The 21,590-nt window shown below is 40.9% G+C and overlaps 2 protein-coding genes across 2 annotated transcripts in view; one reads left to right on the forward strand and one right to left on the reverse strand.

The window, feature by feature from the left end:
- Positions 1 to 3,693: 3,693 nt before the first annotated feature.
- On the reverse strand, positions 3,694 to 8,850 carry ZBTB26 (zinc finger and BTB domain containing 26). Its single transcript, XM_024211165.3, has 3 exons — positions 8,671 to 8,850; positions 8,332 to 8,417; positions 3,694 to 6,927 (listed from the first exon to the last, which is right to left on the reverse strand). Exon 3 carries the CDS (start codon positions 6,915 to 6,917, stop codon positions 5,598 to 5,600), a length of 1,320 nt encoding a protein of 439 aa, XP_024066933.1. The 5' UTR covers positions 6,918 to 6,927; positions 8,332 to 8,417; positions 8,671 to 8,850; the 3' UTR covers positions 3,694 to 5,597.
- A 293-nt stretch (positions 8,851 to 9,143) lies between these two features.
- The window catches only part of RABGAP1 (RAB GTPase activating protein 1), a 114,808-nt gene continuing 102,361 nt past the window's right edge, over positions 9,144 to 21,590 (forward strand). The window contains exons 1-2 of the mRNA XM_024211166.3: positions 9,144 to 9,450; positions 18,946 to 19,145. Of these exons, the coding sequence (XP_024066934.2) occupies positions 18,996 to 19,145 (150 nt within the window). The 5' untranslated portion in view covers positions 9,144 to 9,450; positions 18,946 to 18,995. The remainder of the gene's footprint in view (positions 9,451 to 18,945; positions 19,146 to 21,590) is intronic.

Below are 21,590 nucleotides of genomic sequence, written 5' to 3' on the forward strand. Positions count from 1 at the left end.
AGTCAATGCCTTCTATCCTTTAACCACAAAACTAGCCATTTTGAGTCCTTTAGGACAGAGTAGTGGAGTCAGTTGTAGTAATAAAGAGTAACTCATAATGGATATAGCACGCTCTTAGTGACATTTATTTAAGTCCCTCTGGGATATTTTCCAAGGTTGTCCATCAGTAAGGAATTCCAAATTTAGAAACAACTAAGGGTCTGCTCATAATTCAGGCATTTTAGTAGAAGGCAGAATTAGGCTCAGTAGTTGTAGGGGAAAAAAGTTACTTCTCATCACCCCTACTACCACTCACAGAATTATTGCTGTGTGGGGCAAAAAATTCAGAAACCCTACACCCTAAATGGGATATTTTAGATTACTTTGGTTTTCCTTTTAGATCACAGTGAGTAATAGTCATTAGAAATCCTTGTGATCTGTACAGAACATACCATAAAAAAAAGCTAGTAGTAGTGATACAAAAGTTGGCTCATCCCTTAAACAGTACTCAAACCTTAAAGAAAAAGTAGGCAGAAAGGTGCCTAAAAAGAGTTTAAAAAGCCATCGATGCACCAGCTTTGGTAATAAACATTTTTATTCAACTTCCTCCTAATCATTGAAGAGGTACTTAATTATTCTGTGGAGCATAAACTAGGATAAAGGAAATAGATGTTCAGTATATCCCTTCTCCGTGGAGAATTTGACTGTCTCTATATCAGGTCAGTATAGTGAACTACATTTCTGTACATTTGCTCATTTCATCTGCACCATTGTTGTTTTTATAATTAAAAAAAAAGGAAAGAAAGACAACACAGGACTGCAGGATACCAGTAATATTTTTAATGCAGTTTTGCTTTGTATCACATTTTTAATTAAACTCTCTCTCCCTACTCTCCATCCCTTCTCAAAATGACTCCAGTATTCACCACCAGTCCTCTCATGTTCTCTACTTTTGCATTCAATGTGATCTATGTTCAAGTCAAATAAGACTACTGGTGTGACAAATTGTATAGGTTTATAAGTTTTGCCACAGAGGAGGAGGGGGAAAAACCCACAAAAAAACTGATACTTCAGGTATGTCAGAGTCACTAACTTGTAAAATTCTTCTATAAAAAGGTAAGACAAACCTACAGTAGTTCTCTTACCCATATGTTCATCAAGTAAATAGGTTCTAAAAGCAAAAATAATCCTTACAAATGTGGCCAAAGTGTCTTTCAAATATTTTAGTAATGGTAGACTTTTCCCCTAATTATTTTTAGGATAGGCAGGAAGTTGTACATTACACTCAGTTGTGAGATTATCCATTTATCAGTAAATGGTGTTTGACACATTAACATACAGATTACGACACTTGCCATAGAATTTATCTAAGCAACAGCACTATCAACTTCAAGTGGATCTAGGCCAGTTAGAACTTTGCAATAAAAAGTGATTTAGAAGAAAGTTATACATACATGATTGACTACATATTAAGTTCATTTTATTCTATAACAAAGCTGCCTTTGGATAGTCTGTATAAATAGATTTTATAACAATAGTGCCAGGCTCCATTTTAATTCTTAATTCAGGGAAAAAAGCATTGACAAGATTTTCTTTGTCTCTAGTCCACATTAGAGCTATGATAACCCATTTTCCGTATAATGAATATTATAGTATCAAAATGTTTGAACAATATGGAAGATTCTGCCTGAAATCAGATCCACATGCAATATTTCAGACATAATAACCATGGGGTAACAGCTCAAGATGATTCTTTAAGCAGGTTTTTGATTTTTTTCTTTAAAAAAATTTATTTATTTTTCCATGCAAGCTGTCTCTGAACCAAGATTCCAAAAGAAATAGTTTCCTAAAATAGTTACATTTCAGAACTAAATTAATCTGCTATGATATTTGTTTCCGCCTCTCCATTGCCCATTACTTATTCCAAAACTGTACACATAACAGGCAACTATAGCCGTTTAAAACTTTTTACCTGAAAAGGTGATTGTGTCCTTTCATAACATTGTGCAACATTAGCACTTCATTCACTGTAATGCTTGTTTTGGGAACTTCTGACTTTTGTATGCCCCTTTTCTCAAGACCCAAGCTGTCTTTTGATAATGAAATATACATTATTTTCTGCAATAAAATGCTTTGGTCATATTTTAGTTTAGCATTGTTACAGTACTAGACTTAAACAGCTGCATTAAAAGTAATACTTGATCCAAATGTGAAAAGCAGTTCTTTACCAAGGGTCAGGCAGTAGATTATTAGACCACACTGCATTTCAGTTCAGTAAGAGTGCTGCTCTTCTGTAAATGGTATTCTTCAGATGAGATATTAAAGCATGGTCCTTTCACTCCAACTACGATGGCAGCCATCTAGATTAAAACTTCCATGACACTTTTCAAAACAAGTACAGCATAATCTCAACCCCCAGTTAACATTCCATTCCCTCTAGGTCTGAGGTTCAAAGATGTGTAAAAGAGCTATTGCTGAGCACAGTCAATAACTGATGCATTAATCTACAGCCAATGACACCTGTATCTTACTCTATCTAAACTCTTACCTTGTAAAGCTCTAGGATTCATGAAGTATGTAGGGTGGTAGCTAAATTCTAGTCTACTTTTCAAGATGAAGTGCATACTTTTAGGATCCAACAGAGACTATGATCTAACTTTATATTTCCCCCCCAGTTAACTGACATATATGGCTCCTAGTAGAGCTCTAGGAAGAGTTTAAAATAAAAAATAATAATAATAAAAAAAAAGTATGGAATTACACATTTCAGCTGCTGAAAGAGATTCTTTTCACAATGTCATAAATAAAGCAATATTCCCCACTCCAGCTTTGCTTTAAAACCAAATATGAAAGTCACAATTGCTGTGGTTTATGTGAAGCAATGTTTATAGGAGACAGAACAATAATTTTATTTTGAAGTCTTTACCATGTCTTAGTACATACAGTGATAGGTGGTCCTTTAGTGCTGGTCTTCACTACAAGTTAGCATGCTTTAGTTACTGCATTCAAGCTAGCCTAGCTTGAGTGAGAGCAACCACACTTCAAAACAATACGAGAGTTTCACAGTCTGATTTGATTAGTTGCTGTTGAGTTAGAATAATAGAACTGTAGGGCAGAAAGGGACCTCGAAAGATCACTTAGTCCAGCTCTCTGTGCTGAGACAGGACCAAGTAAACCTCCTAGAACATTTGTGACAGGTGTTTGTCTAACCTGTTCTTAAAACTTCCAATGATGGGAATTCGACAACCTTCCTTGGAAGCCTGTTTCATTACAGCTTATATTTAGAAAATTTCCCTAATATCTAATCTAGATCTCCCTTGCTGCTACCTTCGAGTGGACATTGTTCTCCATAACATCTCTCAACACATTTAAAAACTATGATCACATCCCCCCATCAGTTTCCTTTTCTCAAGACTAAACATGCCCCCTTTTTTTTTTTTTTTAACCTTTCCTCATAGGTCAGGTTTTCTAAACCCAGGGCCACCCAGAGGGGGGGCAAGTGGGGCAATTTGCCCCAGGCCCCGCAGGGGCCCCCACAAGAGTTTTTCGGGGCCCCTAGAGCGGGGTCCTTCACTCGCTCTGGGGGCCCTGGAAAACTCTCACGGGGCCCGGGCCCCCGAAGCTTCTTCCGCTCCGGGTCTTCGGTGGCGGGGGGTCCTTCCGCTCTGGGACCTGCCGCCGAAGTGCACCAAAGACCCGTGGTAGGGGGTCCTTCCGCCCCGGGACCCGCTGCCGAAGACCCCAGGCCCCCTGAATCCTCTGGGCGACCCTGTCTAAACCTTCTATAAATTTGTTGCTCTCCCGTTCTCATCTTTCCTAAAGTGAGATGCTCAGAACTGGACATAGCACTCCAACAGAGGCCTCTTCACTGCTGAGTAAAGTGGGACAATTACCTCCTGTGTGTTACATATGGGACTCCTGTTAATACACCCCAGAATGATATTTACCTTTTTCGTAACTGCATCACATTGTTGATTCATTAAATTTGTGATCCACTACAAGTACTGGATCATTTTCAACAGTATAAACTCACAGCCAGTTATTCCCAGTTTTATATGTGCTTTTGATTTTTTATTCCTAAATTTACACTTGACTTTACTGGATTTCATCTTGTTGATTTCAGACCAATTCTCCAATTTGGCAAGATCATTTTGAATTCTGATCTGATCCTCCAAAGTGCTACAAATCCCTGCCAGTTTGGTGGTAATCCTCACATTTAAAAAGCACATTCTACACTATATTATCCAAGTCATTAATGAAAATATTGAGTAGTACTGGACACAAGACAGACTCCTGCAGGACCCCACTAGATACTGCCTTCCAATTGGACAGCTACTATTGATAACTATTCTTTGAATACAGTCTTTCCACCAGTTATGCATCCACCATATAGTAACTTCATCTAGACCACGTTTCCTTAGTTTTCTTATGAAAAAATCATGTGAGTCTAAGTCAAAAGCCTTACTGAAAATCAAGATGGAGGGAGGGGAACATACATCTACTGCTTCCCCTCTACCCACTAGGACAGTAACCCTGTCAATGAAGGAAATTAGTTTGGTTTGGCATGATTTTTGAGAAGCCCACCTTGGGTATTATTTATTCTCTTATTGTCCTCTACATGCTTGTTGTAACTCAAGTTGTTGCATCCCCAGAGAGTTACTAGCTTTAGCATCAACATCACTTAAGTTTCAAACGCCCTCCCTCCCAACTAGCTAGCTAGAATTTAAAGCACCAATTAACTTGAGCTAGAGAATTCCGTGTGTGGATGGGAGTTGAGCTAGGGGTAGCATTCCAGTTATTACCGGAGCTAATTATGCTGTGAAAGCACATCCTCAGTAGCCCTACATCAACGAAGAAGTCATACCCTGACCCTAGGCAATCAGCCTCATATTCTAAAAATCTGAAATTTATTTTCTTTACAAACAGTACCATGTAATCTACCTGACCCACCTAGATCATTCAGGGCTTTAGCTCTTTATAAACATACATCCATGTTAATAATCCTGAAAGTTGCTATCGGTTGGGGTAGGGCTGATTAGCAGAGAAAATTCAATTACATAGTTTAAAAGGGACAAAAAAGTGACACATGGAAAAAAGTATTTAATTTTAACTTTAGGGATTTGGGTAAGATTGGAAGGCAAATAACTGAAGTTTTAACAGATAAATTAGCAGTTGAACTACATAACTCTCAGTTATCCAGTGCTTTTTGAAAAAGTCAGGTTTTATCTCATAGACTCATCCTTTCTGTTGTTTCTTCTATCTGCCCAGACATACACAGGCCCTTAACTGTACAGCACATAGTTTAATTGATGACTGCCCACAGCAAGAGTTCTTCAAAAGGTGACAGTCCCATGTCTCCAAATCAGAGTAAATGATCCAAAATGTAACAAATCCAAAATTTAACCCCATGCTCACCAGTAGGGACACAGACAGAAACCCTGCATGAGGATTGCTAGTCTCAGAAAATAACAAGACTAGAATGAAGGCTGACAACCTGTTAGGTTTTGTAATTCAATCTGTACACAACCTTTCAGGGCATACCATCTGCTTTGGTGAAAGCCCAAATCCAACCTTTTGTTCCTTTCTTCATGATGCCTACAAAGGGCTGCTTGGAATGCTTAATTAACACAGGTGCTATCACTCCTTAAATTGAGCACAGCCTGAGCCAATTTCCCTGCATCCAGTATCTGGCTTGCATCAGCTTGTTGACAGACCTTACTGTCTGTAGCAGTGCTACAGCTGAAAGAATCAAAGTCCACCGTTATATCTTGAACATTTCTTTCATTGGCATTGTCAAAACTATTTTTTCCATGTAATTGTTTAAGGTGTTTCCTCAGAACAGGTTTATGTGCAAAGACCATGTCACAATAGTTACATTTATGAGGCTTGTCTCCACTGTGCAGATTGAGATGGTCCTGTAAAGAACATTTCTGAGAGAAGGTTTTCCCACAGATTTTACACTGAAAAGGTTTGATCCCTGCATGCACTCTCATGTGTCGGTGGAGATTGCCTTTCTGAGTGAACGTCTTACCACACAGCAGACACATGAACAGTTTATGCATTTTTAAATGATTAGCATAGTTTTCCAGGTGCCGGAATACTCTGGTACACTTGGGACACTGGTGGTGCCATTGGAGACCCTTGTCTATACCTCTGTTGTTAGGACCAAACATGTCTTTAGAGGCCATGATGAAATTGTCACTGCCAGCATAAGAAAGGGCATAGTTGTGGAGATGATTTTGTTCTATTTCACTCGTTCTGTTTTCCACAGTGGAATTGATTAAAAAGTGCTGAGGCTCTGATGAATGTAAAGCAGTTTGTTCAGAAGAAATAAACTGGGTTTGATCTTTTTTATTTCTAACCTCAGACACCTCCCCAATAGACTCCACCTTGACAATCTGAATGTCACTATCTTCCATGTCCATACTGTCTTCTGAGGTTTGAATACATAGTGAATCCTGTTGCAGAGAGTCCTCATCTCCTTGGTGTTCTTTCAACTCAGAAGAATCGCTTTGCTGTTCACAATCCTCCTTGCTCTCCAATGGCTTCTTAGGTTTTATAAACTTCCAGAGAGCCTGTGTACATCGTTCCACAATGTGGCTCATCTGAAGAAAGCTTGCAGCAGTCAAGTAATTTACCAGCTCCATCTCAGGAAACTCCAGAATACCACTGTAGCAGGACAAAAGCAACTGCCTCCCCACTTCTGAACTCTGCAGAATGGAGATTTTAACCTCTCTGGCATCATTCAACAAAAACTGATCTCTTAAAAAGGGGGAGCCTGCAGCAAACACAATTTTATGCCCATGAACCTCAACATTGTCTATGTGAACTACGACATCACAAAACTTATTTTCTTCCCTCAGTTTGTTCATTTTTTGTAACATTGAATCTCCATAATTGTCAAACTTGAAGTGAAGGATATCTGATCTTTCGGACATTTTGGCAGATCTAAAGAACAAAAGCAAACAAAAATAAAGAAACAGTATATGAGGAAACTAATGGATGTAATCATGCAAATTAAAAAGGGGCCAATGGTGCAGGTTAAACATACATATTTTACAAAACATTTTCTTATATTAATAAAAACTCCCAAGACTATTAAAAATGAAATAATTTTAAAAGTTAAGTTTACTTTGAATATCTTAATGATGTTTACTTTTCGACATTTCACACAACTTGGACAGTGAAAGTAACCTAATCAATTTCTAGACCATTTCATATTCTAATCCACATGCAGTAGTATAATGTTGCAATGTCCCCAACACTACAGAAGAACGTTTATTTAAAATATTATAGTTATATAGATACACTATTTCTTTGGAATTTAAAATAAAACCATATAAATATTTCTACTGGTTTAAACTTTTGTAAAAGCTTGCTTTCGTATTAACAAAAACTAAGTTTTTGGCTCAATTTGAGCCTTCAATGTCCCTTTAGTTTTTAGCAATTGTTTTGCTTTAAAGCATGAACAATTTCCATAGGCAATTGATCTCTCAATGTTACACTTAAGCACCTGTCAGAGAGGACAGTGTAATAGTAAACCAAGCTTTTTAACATTCATGTACTGAACAGGAAAAATATGGTCTATGAATCAAACTAAGAAAAATAGTTAAAATTCTTCCACCCTCAACACCTCCTGCTTGCCTGGTGGTATTTCTAAATAAAATACAGCCTGTTACACATCTAAAATGCGCAGAATTCTAGTACTGAACTTAATTTTTTAGACCAGATATAGTCACAATGGAAGTGATTGGGATCTCATTCATCTTTATGCATTTGTCCAATGTCCATTATCGAGCACTGAAGCAAGCATTTTTATTTTGAGAGTTTTTAAGGGTGAGAAATAAAGTCAAACTGCTAGATAGCCCTGTTCTCTCACATTCACCACCTAATAAGCAGTCGCACCAGAAAACACTTTCTCACAGGAAACACACTGCTTCCTAAACTGTAATTACTTTTAGGTGGCTATGAATGCTTGAATGGAAAATTACTCATTGTTAGAAAAATGATATTCCAGAAACAATACCCCACAAAGGTGCGTGAAGATTTCCATCATACCCCTCAAGTAATTTGACCTACACAAGTAGTAGATCATACTGTAAATGCAAATTCCAGATCTGGCTATCCTCCAGTTTTGTATTCTTGGCTAGCCTGAGGAGGGAGGGAGAAAGCTCTCTGCATCTTTCCGAGTTCTACATGCTATTTCCACTCAATATCACACGTCACAGCCATCATCCTTCCAGCTGACAGGCAGATGTGACTCCTATTCAAAACAGGTTAGGTCTAACAGAGGAATCGTACTTCTTCAGTTTAGTTCAACAGAGACATTTCAAAATTAACTAGATATGGTACCTTAGTTTTCTTGTTCAAGCATCACAGAGAAAGTTTCTGCAAATTGCTCAATGTGTTACCAGTTTAAAAGATTCTGGATGAATTACCTAAGGAAAGAGAAGAAAAGCCATGGTTAGCCAAAGGCTTATTTGCCTGACAACTTTAAAATGTCTTTAAAGAAAGAAGAATGATTTGAAAGTAATTAACTGTTTACATGTCCACACTACTATACGTGTGTTTTGAAAAACATTTTTCCAATACTGAGGAAGAACAGTATTGGAAGACTACTGGGGGTTAGTCAGAATTCCTCTCCCATTTATAAAATACTAGGCCTGCGAAGGGCCAAAAGCACCTGCCTACCTGCATTTGGCTCCATCCTTCTTTGTGGCTTTGCAACCAATAACAAGGGTAACATCCTTTTATTCCCCTTCTCATCCTCTCTTGGGTGGCTGCACCTTGTTCTTACAAGTAATTTCAGCAATTAGAGCTTTCCTAGTTTTTACTTTATGTAATTCCACAATATAAAAGGAAGAAACCTGACCAGCCCAGTGTCCTGGGTCTGACACTCCCACTATCAGCTGCTAGAGGGGAAAGCGAAAAGCCCCATAGGGGACAGTTATGGGATTACTCGCCCACATAGAAAGTCACTTCCTCGCCCCCTTGGCTTAGTGGTTGGTTCGTGACCCTGAGGGAAAATGGTCTAAAAACCCACCCTTAACAAGTGGGGCTGAGTGCTACACCGCCCAGGCTCCCCCTTTCCCCACTCCACTCACCTCCTCACTCCTCACGCTCCCCCCTCCTCCTTCCCCACGGTGTCCCCTCCCCGCAAGGTTGGGAAGGGGCCACTCTCCGGATCCGGCCCCGGGCGGAGGCGTTGGCCGGAGGACACCGGAACCGGAAGTACCCCTCCACAAATCTTCTTCCGGGGCTCCTGCCCCTGCCCGGTTTCTTCACGAACCCACCGGGAGCCGCCGCGGCCGCTGCCGGAGCAGCCGCCGCCGCCGCCGGGGCCCCGGAAGTGCATCTTCCTCTGACCCGGAAGACTCTCCCTGTCCCGTCCCCCTCCCCTCCGGCCTGGGTCACGTGGTGGGGGCGGCGGCGGCCGAGGCCCGGCCGGAGGAGGCAGCGGCGGTGGCTCGGGTAGGTCCGGTTCGTGTCGCCCCCGGGGTTGTGCGGCGGGAGGGGCTAGGTCAGACTCCGCGCGTCTCTTCCGCATCTGGGGGGGGTCTCCGGTCCCCGAGCCCTCCAGAGCCAGCGGCCGCGCCGCCCACCCCGTGCCGAACGGCCGCCCCCCCTCCCCCGGGGCCCGAGCCTTCCTGCCCCCCCCCTCCCCCGGGCCTGGGCCTGGCCTTGCGGGCAGCCGCTGCCCAGGCCTGGTTCTGCCGGGGGTGGGCCCAGGCCGCTCCTCACGGAGCCCGGCGGTGCCAGGCCGCGTAGCCCCGGTACGCGGCTCCCCTCACCTGCACGGTGCCCGCCCCCGGTGTGCGGCCCGGTGCCTGAGGCCCCCGCGCCGTCCTGTCAGGATCCGCAGAACGGGCGACCAGCGCGTGGGGGGTGGTTTTGTTGTTGGGAGTTTCAAAAGGGAGGGAGGGAGAGAGGAAACTCCAGAACCTGGAAGTATTGGGCTAGGCACCCCGGCATATGCCATCCCGCGCAAGGTGCCTGTCCCGTGAAGCCCCTTAATGAGGTCCCCTGTGCATTCTGCAGCATCCCGCTTTCCCCCGTCGCGCTCTCTGCAGAGTTCCACCTTATGCTGCTCTCTTGCAAAGTTTTTTAGCACCTGAGATCTCTGAGCACCTTTCTGTGTCCTGCCTGAGACTAGATTTCGGTGGGGCCCTGTCTTGATCTCTGCACCCCTAACTCATCCACAGGGACGTGCACAATATTGGTAAAAGTGCCTTACCATCATACTGAGTGTACTGCATGTGTAGAAAGTGTGTTATCAGTCTCTAATCACATGGCTAAATGCAAGACGGTTTTCACTGGAATGTGTGCGTACAATTCTCGGTCACATCTATTTTCTGGCCAGATGTCCCCTTCCATCCTCCCTCTGGCTGTTTTTGTGCTGGATCTGTTTGGTTCTTAGTCACAGGATTGGTTTGATTGATAGGACAGTGTATTTTTCTCACTGTTTGTCACACTCAAGCCTCTGGACTACTTTTGCTTGAACTTTACAAAAACTCTTGTGTGGATATACAGCCTGCAAAATATCTGGAAGGGCTGAAAGTTGGTGTTTGTAATAGAAACACATGTCCAATGTTCATTATAGCTGTCACTAGCTTTCGAGCTATTGATGATAACCTTATTGCATGTTCTGCCTAGGGACAGTGGTGCCTGCAAAGAGGTGGGAGAACAGCAGTGGGGCAATGTGAGCTAGAAGTGGGTAGAGACCCACCTGTCCCTTCAGATATGAGGTGGCTGCACCTGGGATGCTTCACACATGGCTTGTGTGCTGGACATTGTGATGGGTGACATGGACATATGAATAGATACTGTCACTATGCCGAGGAATCCAGTATGCATGGGACAGTTGTTGCCCACACATGTTAACTGGTGTGGGGATTGGAGGCATACGATGACACTTGCTAAAAAATGTAGTTTCTAATAATAGTATTCTGTCCTCCTCTGCATATTTCAGGCAGCATTTTAAAAGTTTCTGATAGTAACTAGTTGAGCCTAGTTAGATACTAAGATAATGGTGCTTAGAAACCAAAGTGATAGTCTTTCACTCTTTCCCATTTAGTTGGTTATGCTCCAACCGTCCAAACAGGTATGCATGTAACTTTCTGCACATGAATAATGCTATTGAGTTCAGTGGCACTACTCACATGTGTAAAGTTACTCACATGCTATATATTGTAGGGACTTTTGTTAATTTCCCCTTGTGTAATAGACTCACCCAAACAACAAGGGAAGGAAATATATTTTTAAAGAGAATGCATTTGTAAAATTACAAAAATTGCCAGGAAACTCAGATGCAATTGAAGTTCAGTTGAAAGTGACTAGATTTCAAATTGATATTGTTCCCTTAATCATAAGTCCATTATTTCTAAGTCTGTGTTGCCAGACAGTGCCGAGCTTATTTTTCATGGGTACTGAGTTATGTCAACAAAATAACCAAATTCCATTTTCAAATCTTCATGTTCTGGGACTGTATCCGGTCATTGCTTGTCAGATATCACATTGATGCTAGAATCTGGCACTTTATTGCTTCCCCTTCATTTGATTTACATTCTAGTCTCGATCTTCCTCCTTTCTTTATCCCATTTGTTATCCTGTTTGTAAGTGCACATACTGTTTTAGACTTTTATGGTTTGGAATAGGTAAGTTCCAAGCACTGATGATCCTAGTTCAGAGATTGAAAACAAGTAGCAATAAACAAGCACTATACTACCTTATATGTTTGAAAAATCTCGTAAAGTTTCAAATGAAATTGGACTTTGGTAGCTGTAGATTTTACAGTATTCACCTTTGCACTTTTGCATGTTGTAAATTAAGGTAGTATAAAAAAAGTGAAAAATTAAAATGCAGGTGGTGCGAGGGGCAACAATTATGACTTTCTCATAGACTTTAAGGCCAGAAGGGACCATCATGATCATCTAGTCTGACCTCCTGCACATTGCAGGCCACAAACCTCACCCACTGATTCCTGTAATACGCCAATAGCCACTGGCTGAGTTACCTGAAGTCCTCAAATCATGATTTAAAGACTTCAAGTTACAGAGAATCCACCATTTACACTAGTTTAAACCAGCAAGTGACCTTGCCTCGTGGTGCAGAAATACAAAGCTGGAGATCAGATTCTGTCTAGGTATCTCATGCTGCAAAAATACATAGGCTGGTCTGTATTCCCAACTTCGTTTGATCTGTCGGGATTTTATAGACCAAATAATACACTGGTTTGGATTCAGGATTTCGGTAAGACTTCTGGGCTACACTGTTGCAGAATGCCTCATTCCATGGAGTTCTGCGGAACTGTTTAAATTTTGTGGATGTTATCATGTTTTCCATAATGATCCTTATGTCCCTGCTTAACATTAGAAGGTCAAGGCCCTGACCAGACTTGGCTATAGAGACACAGTGAACAGATTAGCTAACAGTTAGGCATGAGAATTTCCTTCTGCTTTCCAAGTCCAGCTGCAGACAGTTTTTAGTACCATGTATCATATGAGACTGTTAAGGTCATTGCTGCTGCTTGAAGGTTTCAGATTATATTTTCAAAGAGCCATGCTGGTCCAATAAATGTAACTATACATTTCTGTTTGAATCCCCAGTGAATGATGTAAGCTGTATAAATACACACTGCACCCTTATAAGGGTCACTCTAACCTCTGGCTGGAGAACCTTATCTTCCATGCTAACTGCTTCTCTGTACTTAAGGATCTATGTCCTATGTCTGCCTGAAAAGGGAGACCTGTAGATGTGCACAATGCTATTGGAATGTCATTTGGGTTCGTGAGAATAGACTTCGCAGTGAACTCATTTCAGTGACATTCTTTTGCTGCTCTGGATAGGGCAGTGTCAGCGTTTCTTTTATAAACCACTGTTTCCCTGGGCCTACGAGTATGTCTCTGCGGTTGGAGCAATTGCTTTGTGCTGGAGCCTGACATAAGCATTTTGTCCCGAGCACATTTTCTAGATTAAAAATAAATCCTTATGGAATCAGCTATATTGATAATCCTTAACAGGTTTAAGGTTGTGTTAGCTTGAACTCTTTTATGTTTTTTCTGATACCTGGCTTTGTGGGTGATTCAACCACCTTCCTGAGATCTCTGCTTGTCATGCTTCTCTCTTTCATGAGAATCACAGGGGTAGGGAACTTGAGGAAGCTTAATCTTAAAATGAATCTCCTGTTTTCATTTGGCCCTTGAAGTCAGATTGACATAGAGGAGGGGTCCAATGGGAAAACTACACCATTTTATGGCCATGATACTCCTTTGAGAACAATCCTTTACAAGGAGCTAAAAAATTAGGAGTACAATTATTTTTGTTCCCTTGAAGCAAGAGGAATTTAGATGCTTCGTTTCCATATATAATCATAGGACTGGAAGGGACCTTGAGAGATCATCTAGTCCAGTCCCCTGCATTCATGACAGGACTAAGTATTATCTAGACCATTCTTGACAGGCGTTTGTCTAACCTGCTCTTAAAAATCTCCAATGATGGAGATTCCACAACCTCCCTAGGCAATTTATTCCAGTGCTTAACCACCCTGACAGGAAGGTTTTCCTAATGTCCGACCTAAACTTCCCTTGCTGCAATTTAACCCCATTGCTGCTTGTCCTATCTTCAGAGGTTAAGAAGAACAATTCTTCTCCCTCCTCCTTGTAATGACCTTTTATGTACTTGGAAACAGTTATCATGTCACACCTCAGTCTTCTCTTTTCCAGACTAAACAAACCCAATTTTTTCAATCTTCCCTCATAGGTCATGTTTTCTAGACCTTTAATCATTTCTGTTGCTCTTCTCTGGACTTTCTCCAATTTGTCCACATCTTTCCTGAAATGTGGTGCCCAGAACTGGACACAGTATTCCAGCTGAGGCCTAACCAGCTCAGAGTAGAGCGGAATGAAAAGCAAAAATCAAAAGCAAACAAAAAAGGACCCATCAGTTATAAAGGAGCCTTGTGCGATGTGATTCTCTTAGATGTTCTCCCTCCCTTACTGAAGAACCTGTGACCTGAAGATCCAGATTCTGTGGGGCAGTTTCTGGTGTCTTAGGAGTTACCCATTCTGTTTTTGAAAAATTACTTTTTATTTGTGTCGAAATTAACCCCATAATAACAAGCTTAGGGACACTGTCAGTGTTTAGAGTTGTCACTGGGAGGGCTCTGAGCTGTGATGTGGCACATAATCTGAGATTTGTGCTTGGTGGGGACTTTCTCTCCTAAACCTCTCAACCGTGAGACTGGAAACCATAAGGGCTACACTGCATCTGAGAGTGAGCGTCCAGCCTGGGTCTTCAGGCTCATGCTAGCAGGTTTTGCGCTAGTGCTCTAAAACTAGGTATGTAGGGGTTGCGGCTTGGGCTCTGAAGCCAGGTGTGTGATGTGGGTTTGAGAGCTTGAGCTCCAGCCCAAGCCATGACCTCAAAGCAATGTCTGCACAGCTACTTTTAGAGCTTTAGTGTGAGCTCTGCTACCACCCGTCTGGGGACCTGGGCTTGAGAGGCTCACTCTCTGATGCAGGGTATCCATGTCCTGAGTTTCTTAGACAATCTGCAAGCACCATAGCTAGAGTGTTGTCCCTACTGCTGTGTTTTCTTGCTCTCTGATTCTGTGAGATGAATGGTGCTGCCTGCCACCTCTAACTGTATTGCAAATTTTTGACGTGAGTTCTTTTAGACTGACACCTATTTTAGGGAGACTTCCTATTCCACAGCCATCCCAAGTCCTCTGGTTCAGGTCAAGTGCCCAGTGGGTGCTCTACAGGGAGCCTTCTGATCTAAAGTAACTCTTGATCTAGAAGGTGCTGAAAGATGCAAGGCAAAGTAAGGGAATGTGGAAATTCAGGTGAATTAAACCATGGCAATATTCCAACAAAGAAACCCAGGGAATTCATTATTGCTCTTTCTCATTCAATTATGGCAGCTACGCTCCTTTCTTTTCTCAGCATCAATGGTCAGATACAAATTCTAACGCTTTTTAACAATTGATACAATTCCTTCAAGGAATTTCTTTGAATTGAAAATCTGATATTTTCTAGATGCAGAACACAGATTTTTGCTTGTCGAGTTATTTGTGAGAGGCCAATAATTTACATTAATATTACACATTAAAGCGTCTTGCTTTGGGCCAGATCCTGCTACCCTTTCTTGTGCAGAGTAGTAACTTTCTCATACTTGGTCCCATTGATTTCAGAGAGACTGCTTGGAGAGCAAGGTATCACTCAGTGTATGGGTGGGAAAATTAGGCTCATTTGGATCTCTTATTGTTGCACTGTAAGTGTGGTATTGATACATTCTTGTAGCGGATAAATTTAGCCAATCACACATATTCCCTGATTATTGTGTGTGATGCCTGTTTGAAGAGTAGAGAGTATGTGAAATCACAGCATACTTTCTTTTTTTTTTTTAAAGTGAATTTAGTGCTCGTGAAAGGTACCAGATTGTCAGGCTTTGAAAATAGATTAAATTTAGCACTTCAGACTAGACACACTGTACCAAAATAAGTTGCTAAACTGCTCCTTACCTTACTTTAACAGCTGCTAATGATCAAAGCCAGCTCTTCTACTCCCATTGTCTTTCAGGAGTATAGATCCAACGTCAAAATACTAACATCCCCCTATACTCTGTATGTTACCCCGGATGACTAATAACTGAAGTTTCAACACTCTGTATCATCTATTTTTAAACATTTTCTAATAAAATTTTAATTCGTTCACACTCCATTTGCAAAGTATTGGCAAAAATATTTTAAGAGAAGGTTTTGGGGGCTTATTTTTATTTTGCATTTTGTTGTTAATGTCGTTATTTTCAGATGAGCTGCCAATTTTGTAGGTGGTGTAGAAATGAGTCTCATAATAAATTTGTACTTAGAATTCAGAAATGATCACTAATAACCATTTACTAATTATCATATCCAATATTCCTTGTTGGGTATACAATGAAAGAATGTTGGGCTTTCAACTTTTTAAACTGATTGACTCAGGTTGACGCTGACCCTGGAATTTTGATGTCAGAAACAAAAAGCAAAGACAGGTTTTTTAACCTTGTGGCCACTGATACAAACACAGCAGAGAAAACTCAGAAATAAGGCAAAATGTATTGCTCATATAGAGGTGGAAAGGTTTTAAAGGTAATAAAGGAATCTTTTCATCAGGTGATGCTAAATTTGATGCCCTCCTTCCTGGGCATAGGTGAGAATAGTGTTGAGATGGTTTATCAGAAAGCCCTTGGAAGTAATCCTACGGTATTTGCTAGTAAGCATCCGTAGATAATACAGTAGAAATGAGACTTTTACTCCTTTCATTGCTTCTCTCTGTTTGCTTGTCACTCATAAAACCCTTTCCTCAGATCTGCATCTCTGTGCTGCTCAGCTCTCCCTGCTATATCTACTGCTGTTAGAGCATGGTCATCTGCACTGCCCTCAGCTTCATTATTCAGACGCTGTTCGCAAAGTCTGCAAGTCTCAGTCTGGAGCGAGACTGCTTAGATCAAGGTGGAAGATTGTAAACTGGGACCGGTTATCTCTGTGGGCCACAACCCGTCTTAAAGACAGGTGGCTGCTGTCTGCTTTATGTAAATAAAGCGCACTCCTTGGGCCTCTGACGGGGTCAGTGGAGCCCCTTAGTTGGGCAAATTTTGGAGATCATCTGGGCTTGAGAGTATTTTCAAGTACTTTCTCCAAACCTATTGTATAGAGCAGCAGGAAAACATTGCACATGAGCAGATAAGATTAGGGGGGATAGTAGGGCCAATGTGGGTCAGAAGAGAGGAAGTTCATGAATAAACTTTTATGTTTTTGTCCAGAAGCAGTGTACTTTGTATAAAGTGTGGCTTCTAAGAACAAGGGTCACTCTGATATACTACATCCTCAAGCCTTCCTAGACATGATGATGGATGTGATATTCCAATTGATCTTTCATGTCTTACTGTTACAATCTTCCTTAAATTTACACTGTTCCCTCAGTTCAGTGACAGGGCAGAGAGTCGTGAGTGGCAGTTTTATTAATTCCTTGGCAGCAGTAGATTTGGTAGAGTTCAATAAATTCTAACTTGGTTTAAGAAAAATCAAACCCAGAAGCCTTTGTGGGAATACGCAAGGCCTTTGCCATGTACTGAAAAAACAGCAACTGTCTTCTAGGCTGCTATTTGCAGCCTTTTTATTCGTAAGTGTGAAATTGTCTGAATATGACAAGTGTAGGAGGTTGTTGCATTTTTTAAGAATTTCATGCTTCTCAAAGGAGAATCACACAATGCTCCTTCCTTCAGTGACTTTCACGACTGTCTGCATGTATGCTTTGGAAGAAAATGTGCTGTAATAATACTTGGCACTCAGAGAGAAGGTTTCATAAGAGGTTAAGAGCAATTGTACAGTCCATTTGTGAAAAAATAGAAGGCAATATATTTGCATGAGTTGGGGCAGTAAAAGTTTATGGTGAAGTTGTGTTACTCTAATCTCATATGTTCCTTGCACTGGAGGAGAAAATCAGTCTCAGAGTAAGGAGTAGTCATCTGGCTGTATTGAGTCCTAGCGTGCAGCCAGTCCATTGGTGGAGTGGGCTGGGACTGTTGTCTGCAATACAATTCCCATTCATCAGGCAGGATGAGTCATAGATTCCAAGGCCAGAAGGGATCATTTTAATCATTTAGTGTAACCTTCTGTATAAGACAGACTATAAAACTTGCCCAAAATAATTCCTTTTGAACTAACACACTTCTTAAGTCCAATCTTAATTTAAAATTGCCTTTGATGGAGAATCCACCATGACCCTTGGTAAATTGTTCCAATGGCTAATTATCCTCACTGTTAAAAATTCATGCCTAAAATGATGCTGAAAATCCATCCAACATTAATTCCAGAGTACCTCCTGTGCGTGGCTTATGGACTTTGTAGGGCACCAAGTCAAAAAGCAATCCTCTCAGGTGGTTGTGTATCCTTTGTGTACCCACTGTGTGCACTTTGAAAAATGTATCTGTGCCAAGCTGTCTCATTGTTTGGCTGCTATTTTGGTAGCCAAGTGGGGTCAGTTCCCCACAGGACAAAGGGTACAATTCAAATGGAAAAAAAAATCAGGTTTGGTCATCCTTTGGAGTCAGTAAAGACCAGGACTCTTGTGATGAGCATGTAATACGGACTCACTAAGGAATTTGGCCCTTTGTTCCATGGCTTTCTATTTTTAGCCAGGTGTTCTAGGAACCTTTGATGTTAGAGGTGTGTAGTTGAACTCCACCTTGTGTTCCCTTTATCTAAAGTGTATCTCAGTGCCAGTCCTTGTGACTTTTTTTAGCCTATCTGTTGGCTCTGACTTGCAGCACTGAGCCAGCCTATGATGTTCTTCCTGTTTCTTGGTAGGGTGTCCAGAGCTGATTCTTATAATACAAAAGTGTCAGTGCAGATGCATAAAATATTGCTGAGCTCTCAGGGGTCCGTTGTATCTCAAGTACAGCATATCGAATTAAATCATATAATGTTGAGATTATTTGAGAGTCGAATTTCATGATTGGCTTGTCCTGATATTTACAAAACCTTAGCATGACATTTGCATGAACATAGGTGAAGGGAAGGCCAGGTTATGTATGACTAGGTTTATAGTTGGAAGTATGCTGGCCCTAAAATAATGTCTTTCATCACTAGGCATAGCACATACTCCATGAGCCTGTTTTACACTACAGACAGTACTGTGTCTGGGATTTAGTTACAACTCTCATTTGGCAGTGTAGACAAGATCTTAACCATGTTCCTTAAAAAGATGAACTTAAGCACTGCTTGGGAGTATGATTTTAGGCCCCATCTACACTGCACAATGAAAGTGTTATAACCAGTTCCTCAGATGTGAATCTGTTTGTAAAGTAGATGGGCCTTCACTGGGAAAGGTGATCGTGAAACACTTCAAAATATAACTTTGTTTTGTGATCTATAGAAACCAGTGCACAAACTTCTATATAAGTATTTTTATGATTTTTGTTTTTCAGGAGTGTATAAAATTCAATCTCATTCATGAGTCGAACTTCCTTTTTAAGTCATGGATGACAAGGTCTCTGTTGGAAAAATCAGTGTCTCTTCAGACTCGGTATCTACTCTTAACAGTGAAGATTTTGTCTTGGTTTCCAGGCAAGGGGATGAAATGCCATCTACAAATAATGGTAGTGATGATGAAAAAACAGGACTGAAGGTAAGAATCCATAACCCGACTTCATTCTTTCTTCTAACCCAAATTAACCATAAAAGAGCTTAAAGAGGGACTTCTGTTGTTGAAAACTTGAAAGAAGAGAGAACTTATTCAAGAATCAATGTCCTTTGCTGATATTTTTTGAATTACTTCTGCTGTCATTGTAGATGATATTTATGTTTTGAATAAGTGCTGTCACCATCACTACTTGGTTTTTCATTTTGCCGAATCCTTCACTGGAGTTGTCACCCAGTGTTTGAGATGAACCAATCATACATTATGATTTTCAGATGGTTAGAATTTCAACTTCACTGCAGCTTTCAGGGGAGAAAGCCCTTGTTAATGCACACATGTCATCAGTTTGCCCGTTGGTTCTACTATGTACTAAAGTTTCTCAATGTGAAAGGTTCTCTTTAGGAAATTTGGAAGTAGCCTGAAACCTAACACCCAGGACATGTAACGTGGACCTCAGAACACAGGCCCAGGAGCAAGTTATGTGAACTCTGTGGGCATTAAAATGGCCTTAAAATGTGGTGATAGAAATATGATGGGAACTCTAAACTCTTGCACCTGTAGCTGTATTTTCATATATTATAATATAAAGCGGATCTTTTCCAGGGCTGATCTAAGTTAGAGTGTTCTGTATGGGAGTTGAAGGAAAAATTAGCTCGCCTATGTAAGAGACCTTGAGATCTCAGGTCAGTTAGATCTGTCATGCAAAGAATGTCCAATCCAAATTTCAAATGGGGAGAGAAATCTTGTATTCCCTCCGTGGGACTGTTTTCTTCTTTGCTGCTAGGAGCTGGGAGGCTGAACAAAGACTTCACTGCAGATTTCCTGATGCCTTTCCACAGCTTTCTTATATCTCCAGCTGCTCTACTTGGCTTTCTTGAATTCCTTTCTGATCTCTATAGTAGTCATTTAATGGATGCATTATTATAGATGACACAACAGACAGCCTTCAGTGGAAGAACAGTTCTTTTTCCTTAAGAACTTTTTCATCTGGTGAAAAAATTGATTTATGTAATTGTATTGCAACTGCAGAAAATTCAGCGACAATTCCCCTTGCAAAGGAATAGTCTGCAAAATTATATCAACAAGTGAGACTTCCTTGAATGATCCACAAGGTTCTGTCCAGAAATTTAACTCCAAAAGAGGAATAGTAGCCTCACTTGTCTGCTTTAGAATACATGCCTGGGTAACTACTGAGTCTTAGAATTTCAGCACACTGCGCAGAAGATGTCCTTGTCTTAAGAACAGTAATGTGAGAGGCAGCTGATCAGTTTCTTAAACTATTGAGGGTTAACTGAGTCTACAGAAGAGAGAAGACTACGAGAATCCATTCCACTCTGTTAGTGCCAAATAACATTTGGAGATGTGAAATGGCTCATTCTGAAGCAAGTATCACTTCAAGGTTGAGATGTTTGGATTCCTAATGCAGTTGTAATGATTACCCAGCTATGGGGTGTTCGATGCTTTTGGATTTTCAGGACGCACATGTATCTTTAGTGCAGTAACATTTGGGCTTGTATTATCAAACAAAATTATATTGTTTCCTGATCTGGAACTAAACATTACAGTAGTTTTGTTGGGTTTCATGAGTAAACTTCAGCATGAATTCCCAGGTGAAGGCTGGGTACAGTCGTTGAACAAAGTGAATCACCTTGAACCTTTCCTTTTGTATTCTGTCTTTTGAGAGAGCATGCTTTTTCTTTATAACTGCAATCTGAATGATTAATGGAAACATTATACCTTAGTTAATGCAAGTAGGTGCCCAGTTCAAAGTCATTCCTGCAGGAATTTCTTTAGTTAACCCCCTCCTTTCTGCATAACGAGACAACAAACTATCTCTGGAAATGGAGGGTATTGTAGCTGCCTTTATGAATGGAAATCAGTTGCTTGCTGTCAGTGGACTAAAGACAAATGAAGATTAGAAGGATAACTCCAGTGTCTTGATGGGGAACAGTCCTGTCCACTGCCTCCATAAAATGGACTTTGCTTTCCAGGAGCCAATTCCACTGTATTAGTTGGCTGTTTATCTGTGGAACTTGAAAGCTAGGTTCAGGAGGAGGCAGTTAACACGGTGTTGGGCACTTTATATATATCTTATCTAGATGCATGGCAGCAGCACATGGAAATTGACTTTATTTAAAAAAAAAAAGATCCCAAGTAGGGATTGCCCAGATTGTATGTGTCAGAGGCAGAAATGGGGAGAAGACTTTTTTCTCAAGGATGAACTGTTTCAGGATGTATGACTAATCTCATTTGTTTGTATCTGCTCTAAGTTCAGCTGCCATCATGTTGCCACCAAAGGAGGCAAAAACTTGTATTGATCAAAAAAAATCTGAATGGCATTGAGTTCGAGATTGTTGTTCTAGCTCTGTAATTCTAGAACTGCAGTTTGTGGATCTTATTTCCCTTGCTTCCTCACCACGCATCCTGCTGAGT

The sequence above is a fragment of the Terrapene carolina genome, unplaced genomic scaffold (assembly GCF_002925995.2).
Source record: "Terrapene carolina triunguis isolate 2854851 unplaced genomic scaffold, T_m_triunguis-2.0 Scaffold238, whole genome shotgun sequence".
Taxonomy (NCBI): Eukaryota; Metazoa; Chordata; order Testudines; family Emydidae; genus Terrapene; species Terrapene triunguis.